Source organism: Elephantulus edwardii, unplaced genomic scaffold (assembly GCF_000299155.1).
Source record: "Elephantulus edwardii isolate Elephantulus edwardi_28Jun2011 unplaced genomic scaffold, EleEdw1.0 scaffold00009, whole genome shotgun sequence".
In the NCBI taxonomy this organism is placed as follows: Eukaryota; Metazoa; Chordata; class Mammalia; order Macroscelidea; family Macroscelididae; genus Elephantulus; species Elephantulus edwardii.
The window spans coordinates 9,397,252-9,404,893 of NW_006399759.1; the positions used below are offsets into that span (position 1 = coordinate 9,397,252).

At 40.5% G+C, this 7,642-nt stretch overlaps 1 protein-coding gene and 1 pseudogene across 1 annotated transcript in view; one reads left to right on the top strand and one right to left on the bottom strand.

The window, feature by feature from the left end:
* Positions 1-2,497: 2,497 nt before the first annotated feature.
* On the bottom strand, positions 2,498-2,879 carry LOC102867759 (annotated as a pseudogene).
* Positions 2,880-4,829: 1,950 nt separating this feature from the next.
* Positions 4,830-7,642, top strand: part of LOC102868167 (peptidyl-prolyl cis-trans isomerase A-like) — a 63,243-nt gene continuing 60,430 nt past the window's right edge. Inside the window, exon 1 of the mRNA XM_006880710.1 lies at positions 4,830-5,417. Within this exon, the coding sequence (XP_006880772.1) occupies positions 4,842-5,417 (576 nt within the window). The 5' untranslated portion in view covers positions 4,830-4,841. The remainder of the gene's footprint in view (positions 5,418-7,642) is intronic.

Consider the following 7,642-nt stretch of genomic DNA (forward strand, 5'->3'; position numbering starts at 1 on the left):
TGATAGGGAATGGCAAGGGACACACTGACAAAGGAGATTAATCAGAACTGGCTTTGACAAGCACTGTGGCAATTGGACAATTAAAACAGACATTGGGGTTTGGAAGAAGAACGAACTGGGGATGAGGGTGGAGAAAACAGTGCAACAATGAATGAATAAAAACCCAAAATCTCTGTAAATGTCCATTAAAACTAATAAAATTTAATAATTAAAAAACTGACGATGTCTATGATTTCAGAAGAAAAATGATGTTGTCAATGATTTCATTTTAGTTGGATCTATTTGTCTCACATACTTTGTGCAAGTTGCTAGGAGAGGTTATTCATTTGAGAGGGACATCATGGTTGGAAAGGTGGAAGGACAGTGAAGGAAAGGAAGACTCTCAACCAATTGGATTGACCCAGTGGCTACAGCAATAGGCTTGAGTGTGTCAGAGATTGTGAGGATGCCACAAGACAGGATAGGATTCAGAGCTGTTACTGGTCATGACTATGAGCTGTTCTCAAATTGATAACACCTAACAACAATAGTATTCATAGGGTGTTTATGAGTTAAAGTTGACATAATGGCACCTAACAATAATAACAACAAAGGTGCTACTGCTTCTGGGATTCTCTGAACCAGAGACTCCCCACCTTGCCACAAGAGAACCTCCTGTAAGGTTCACACACGATCCCCTTCTCTTCTTCTTCTGCTGAGTGTTTCGTGCCCTCTGCCTCTTCTGGTGGTTCCAGCTGCCTGTGAAGGATCTCCTGTTGCAGGAACTAGCCCCGACGTGCATTCACCTGCACATATTGTTGTTTACTCTTGGGTTGATGCCAACTCACAGTGACCTTACACATGCTAGAATAAAACTGCTCTGTACAGTTTCATACTATGGGAATATTGCTAGTAAAGGCTATTCCTTGGAGAGGGACATCATGCTAGGAAAGATTGGAGGCTCAGCAAAACAGAGGAATATCATCAACCAGGTGGATTGGCACAATGACTGCTGCAGTAGCCTGGAGTATGTTGGAGATGATGAGGATGGCACAGAATAGGACAGGGTTCAGATATGCTGTTCATAAGGTCACTTTAATCTTACTCAACTTGATGGCATCTGACAACAACTATAGGGTTTTCTAGAGTGTCATTTCTATGGGAGCCGATTGTTGGATCTTTTCTCCCATAGAGCCACTGGTAGGTTCAAACTGCAGACTTCTGTTAGCAGGTAAGTACTTACCCATTGCACCACCAAGGATTCTTTCTCAGTGTGTCCCCACTGCCACAGAGTCAATACTGACTAATGGGGACCCTCTGTCAGCAGGCCCCCCATTAAGTAGCCTTCTGTCCAATGCTATCTCATGGTCATGTCTCTTTTCTTGATCAGCCCCTAATTTCCTAAAGCTCATTGCACATACGGAGGAAGGAAACACAGGTAAACTTAGACTTGGTGGGAGGAGGTCCACTGTTAATGGACAGCCTCCATCCCTACAACCTTGATTATTTCATTTATGATCCCACTAAGCAAACAGTGTCTGATTTTAGAACAACGTTGATTAAGCTCTATGGGATGGACAATCTTATTCACCTGAGTAATTGGGGCCATTTCAATGTATCATTTCACACTCACTTCCTCTTCCTCCAAAGAGACATAACTTCCGAACGAGAAGGCATTGCAAATGTCTCTTCCCCCAAAAACCCTAGTTACTGCCCTTGAGCCATTGTATATGCTTGCCTGTTGTTGTTGTTGTTATGTGCTATTGAGTCGCCTGTGACTCATAGTGACTCTATGTACAACAGCCGTAAACCCTGCTCTATCCTGTGCCAATCTTATTGTCTCTGACACCCCTACCCCCATTACCCCAGTGACTGAATCAATCCATCTCATTGAGGATCTTCCCCTCCTGCGCTGTCCCTCCATCCTCCCAAGTATGACATCCCTCTCCCAGGACTGGTCCCGCCTTGTAATATGCCTAAAGTATGTCAGACGAAGCTTCAGAATCTTTGCCTCCAAGGAGCAGCCTGGTCTCACCCTCTCCAGGATGAACCTGTTTGTTTGTAAGCCTATCTTCAAGGGAAAATGAACACTTGAGATTTGCTGTGTGGAAGTTCTGTCTAGAGGGAAGATTTCCCATTTCTGTTGTCTTTCACAGTGAAACTTAGTGAGGTTGCTACCAGCCGGACTGGCAATGGTGTTGTTAGAGGCCACTGAGTCTACAGTAGTTCAAAGTGACCATATGGACCAACAGTTGTCCTATCTTGTGCCATCCTCACTATCATTGTCATGTTCAAGTCTATTGTTAAGGTCACTGTGCCAGTCCAGCTTGTTGAGGGTTTGCCGGGTAGGGAACTCCAGATGAGGCCATGGATAAGGACTGAGGAAGGGGTCACCATGTAATTTATGTTGACATACTGCAAGTGGAGTAAAATCCACAAGTAATTTATAGTGTTTGCTAGGTCTGCTTGGACCTATTTTTTTTTTCTTCACAGTTTTATAACTTTATTTGACGACCAGCTATTCTTTTTCATCCACATTGACGGTCTGTAGATTTTTTTAAAGTGGTGACAGGTACATAGGTAACCAGTGTGTACAGCTTGTTTGGAGAATCTCCATCCTCACTACGTTTTCTGGACAACCGTACACGGATGCGGTATGGGACATTCCTTATTCCTTTGGCCCAGACAGCTTTGTTAAGTCTGGTGTCAATGCGAACATCTGGTGTTCCCATCTCCTTCATGGCAAATTTCCAGATCTCCTTGAGTGCCTGAGGAACTCGCTTCTCAAATCCCACTCCATGGATGCGCTTGTGAATGTAGATGGTGTGCTCTCTGGTCACCACCTCGTTGATTGTGAAACGGGCTTTCTGCTCCTCACCACCCTTCTTTGCAGAGGCCATTGCGCTGAGACCAGCCTGGAAAGTGGGCCTATTCTTAAATACACAGCCTTCCAGTGTGCTGTTTCCTCACCCAACATTATAGCATATGGACTCAGACACTATCAAGTTCAAAATGACCTTGTCTCCTGGTGCTCCATAGTCAGACTTTCAACCTCTTTCAAGGTTCAGTAGCAAGCCAAGAAGTGTCATGGATGGATGTTAAGCCTTACAAGTCTCCATAGGATAGTATTCCATTGTGTGAATGTATATGCAGCACGCAGGAGCAATGATTTTGTAAATGACTACCTAACATGGGAGGGACTGGAAAACATTATGCTGAGTGAACTAACTCAGTCCCACAAGGACAAATACTGTATAAAACCATTATTGTAGAATGAGTACGAGGATCCAAGGGGGGCACTTAATCATAGTACCACATAATTTGATGGGTGGAGGGAGGGATGGGTAAATGAAAGTGGAAAGATCTGGTGTACAAATTTTATGAACTTTGTATGTAAAACAGTACTTTAAAAAAAAAAGTCTCCCTGGGGGAGGGAGGAAGGGAAACACACCACAAAACGAAATGGGAAGAAATTTGGTCATATATATTTAATTTAATTTTATATTAAATGTGAGATAGATCCATGTCCTGATGAAATAAATATCAAGTTGTTGTTGTTGTTGTTATGTGTGGTCGAGTCACTTGAGACTCATAGTGAGCCTATGTACAACAGCCCTAAACCCTGCTCTATCCTGTGCCAATCATATTGTCTGCAACACACCTACTCCCATATCCCCAATCACAGAATCGATCCATCTCATTGAGGGTCTTCCTCTCCTGTGCTGTCCCTCCACTCTCCCAAACATGATGTCTCTCTCCAAGGCTAGAAAACAATAAAATTTTTTTAAGTCTCCACAGTATTCTTTTAACCAGGCTTGCCATAAAATCTAGTTTAGCAACTCAAGCTATCATTGGTAAGCCACGCACCATTTGGTTCCACAAAGTCAGTCAGGCCAAACAGCCAAGTAATGTGCACTGCAGCCGGGTCCAGATAAAGGTATATGTGGCCCTAAACACTGATGCTCTGAGATGTCCTTTCCTCTTCTTATTCAAGCATCCAAATGTGTGAGTTAAGCATATATGCACACGTGTGTGCGTCCTGGTTTCTCACAACATGACTTCCTTTTAAACATGACGATAATACTTGAACCTAATAGAAGCATATGCATTTTGTTGGGATGAGAGGAATTGGATTATTAGATTTTTAGTGGTTTCTGACTACGAGGATTTTTACTAACTGTCACATTTTCTAAAAAAATAAAGAACCTTCCTTACAACAAAGAACATGAGTCTGTGGACTCAATTGCTTCAACAATCAATGGAGAATCCTATTGATCTTCCACAAACTAAAAATTGGCTTTTATGATTTCACTTTAAAAGACTCATACTTGGATCCTTGCTTCATAACAGATGTTGTAATTATAAATGAAAAGATACCATAAAAGAAAATGTAATGATCAGAAAATAAAGATTACAACAAATTATGATCATTTTGTTTTAGATATATCATTCCTAACAAAATTAAGAATATTTCTTTCTATTCTTTGGTCCCACAAAGTCTTCAGTGATTTTGTTCTATTTAAGCTGCCAAATAATATCTCCTTCTATAGATAATTAGGCTAACAATCTGAGTCTTTCTTGAATCATTGTTGTTACTAAGAATTTTTTGTTTCTGTAGAGAAGAGACACACATTCTTTTGTGCAGTTTGTGATGGTTAAAGTTAGGAATAGGTTCAGAGTACCTTCAACACTGGAAAGCACGCATTGTATCTTATCCCTAATATGGAGAAATACATGCCTACATTAGTAAAGTTTATTTTTTTTAAATCTGTAGACTTACTTCCATGTAAAAATGCAACTGTGGCAGCTTTGTAGACGCTGCCACCTCAGCAGCACAGTTTCCTGCTCCACTCGCCCCAGCCATGGTCAATCCCACCATATACTTTGACATCATTGCTGATGGCGAACCTTTAGGCTGCATTTCCTTTGAGCTATTTGCAGTTAAATTCCCAAAGACTGCAGAAAACTTCCGAGCTCTAGGTACTTGGAAGAAAGGATTTGGATACAAGGGTTCCTGCTTCCACAGATTCATTCCTGGGTTTATATGCCAGGGTGGAGACTTCACACGCCATAATGGTACTGGTGACAAGTCCATCTATGGGGAGAAGTTTGATGATGAGAACTTCATCCTGAAGCACACAGGTCCAGGCATCCTGTCCATGGCAAATGCTGGACCCGATACAAACGGTTCCCAGTTTTTTATCTGTACTGCCAAGACTGAATGGTTGGATGACAAGCATGTAGTCTTGGGTAAGGTGAAAGAAGGCATGAACATTGTGGAAGCCATGGAGAGCTCCAGGTCCAGGAATGGCAAGACCAACAAGAAGATCACCATTGCTGATTGTGGACAACTCTATGATCTGTATTTCACGTTTTCTCAATCACCACATCCTTCCTTCTGTAGCTCCAGAGATCACCCTGAGACCCCCAGTGTGCTTGTAATCCATTTTAATCTTTGCACTCTTGCTATAGTTCTTTGGGTTCTGTGTTTTCTTTATTCCACTCCAAGGTTAGCAGGATTGCAGAGTTAAATTTATGACTATGAAATAAAAACTAGACAACACTATTGTCTGTTCTCCCCCCTTTCTGACTTAGTATGATTGCAAGAAGACTTAATGTCATTGACTGTATATATGTCTATGCTGTATTTTGAGTATAATATTGATGAAGGAAAGACAAATAAGCCGTAACTTTGAGAATGCATAGTTGGAAAATTGCATTTAACAATGTCTTAAAAATTAATTTTTAAAAGTTTTCTTTCTGAGAAAAAAAAAAGAATGCAATTGTCATACTCGTCTATAAAGGTTTGTTTATAAGTCATTGAGATAAGCCTGCATTACTTTTTTTGGATATCTTCATGCATTCTTCATCAGGTGTATCCATAATGCTCAAGAAGGAAAATATATTTTGATAGCATTTCATACACTTTCATTCTTCTTTTCATGAAAGATGTCAGTGTGTCTGTAATGACGTGTTATGTGATTATGTGAAAAAGCTCTGTGGATCTCAGTGATACTTCTTGAGTTCTCTGTCATTTACTTGTTTCTTTCTAATGCTTCAGCAAATCATTTGACAATCAATATTTGTCTTTTGTTTTCAAAATTTTCTTTTAAAGTATGAAAATACTCTGTTAACACTGGTAGAGATCTATACATGTCTACTTCAGAATCTTTGAGAGCTTGACTTGTCCAATGAGAATGATGTATTATCGCACACAAGCAACATTTGTACATGCTCATTTTGTGAGTGTTATTTTCAGCTTCTCTTCTGGTGTCTCTTTTTTGGTGTTTGGCATTTGAGAGCATTTTCTACGGCATCTAAAATCTGAGTGTAGGATTCTAAGATTGAACCTAATGCTACTGCCTGTATTAGAAAGATGATGTGATAGAGATTTTATGTTCGATCATTGCCCAACTGTGTTTTAAGAGTTCCTATTAATAAGCAGAGATGGCATAAAATATGTGGAACAACTGAAGAGTAGGAAAAAACCCAAACTGCTTCCAGACAGTGATCTGCTATGCTGCCAGATTAAGTCAAAGTTTAAAAATGTCATATTCACTGCTCTAGAATGTTCTATTGTGTGACTTACCCGGATTTATTGGCAGTGTTATCATATAACTGGCCTCTGCACTTAGAAAAAAATTTGTTTTGTGGTGATTTTGTTGTTTTGTTTTCCCCCCCATTTAATCTTTTTTTCCTCATTCATTCATTGTTGCTCAGTTTTCTCCCTGCCCACCCCTTCCTCCAGTTTGCTTTTCTCCGTGAAAAGAAAAAAAAATTCTTTCATTGTTATACAATCCCCCACCTCACCCAAGTCCTCAGTCCACTTTACTATGCATTTCTTAGTAAAAAAAATAGTTTTTAAATTTCACATATTGTAAGGTGTTTGGCAGTTTTTAAACCAGTAGTTACTAGGTGTGGTCAAATTGAGTATGACTCATAGTGACCCTATAAACAATATTTTGAATCCTGTCCTGTCCTATCTTGTGCTGGGAGCTCTGGTGGCCTCGTGACAAGAAACTTCTTGTCAATCCCAAAGGTACACAGTTCTAGGCCACCAGCTGCTCAGCAGGAGAAGAGATGGGCAATCTCCTCCCATATAATTAACTGCATCTGAAAACCCGCTGGAGTGTCAGCTATGGGTTAGTTCCGACTCTATGGTATCCAACAACAGCATTCTGTGCCAGCCTCATCTCCTCTAACATACTTCAGCTATTGCTACATTCACTGTATCAGTGCAGCCGGTTGAAGATCTTCCTCTCTTTTGCCAACTCTCTACCTTTTCAAGCATGAAGTCCCTTTCCAAGAAATAGCCCCACCCAACAAGATGCCCGAGTGAGCTCTAGTGGTTAAGTGGTAAACAATTGTACTACTAACACAAAGGCATGCAGTTCAAATCCACCAGCTGTCCCATGGTAGAAAGATGGGCAATTTACTCCCATGCGATAAACTGCTTCTGAAAACATGCTGGACACTTAGCTAGAGGTCATTTCCAACTCTGTGGTGCACAACAACAACAACATGCCCAAATTATGTGAGACAAAGCTTCACCATCTTTGCCTAGGAGAAGCTCTCTAGTTACACTTTCTCCAACATGTATCTGTTTTTTTTGGTTTTTTTTTCTATAATTATATTTTATTAATGTTCATAAACATTTACAGAG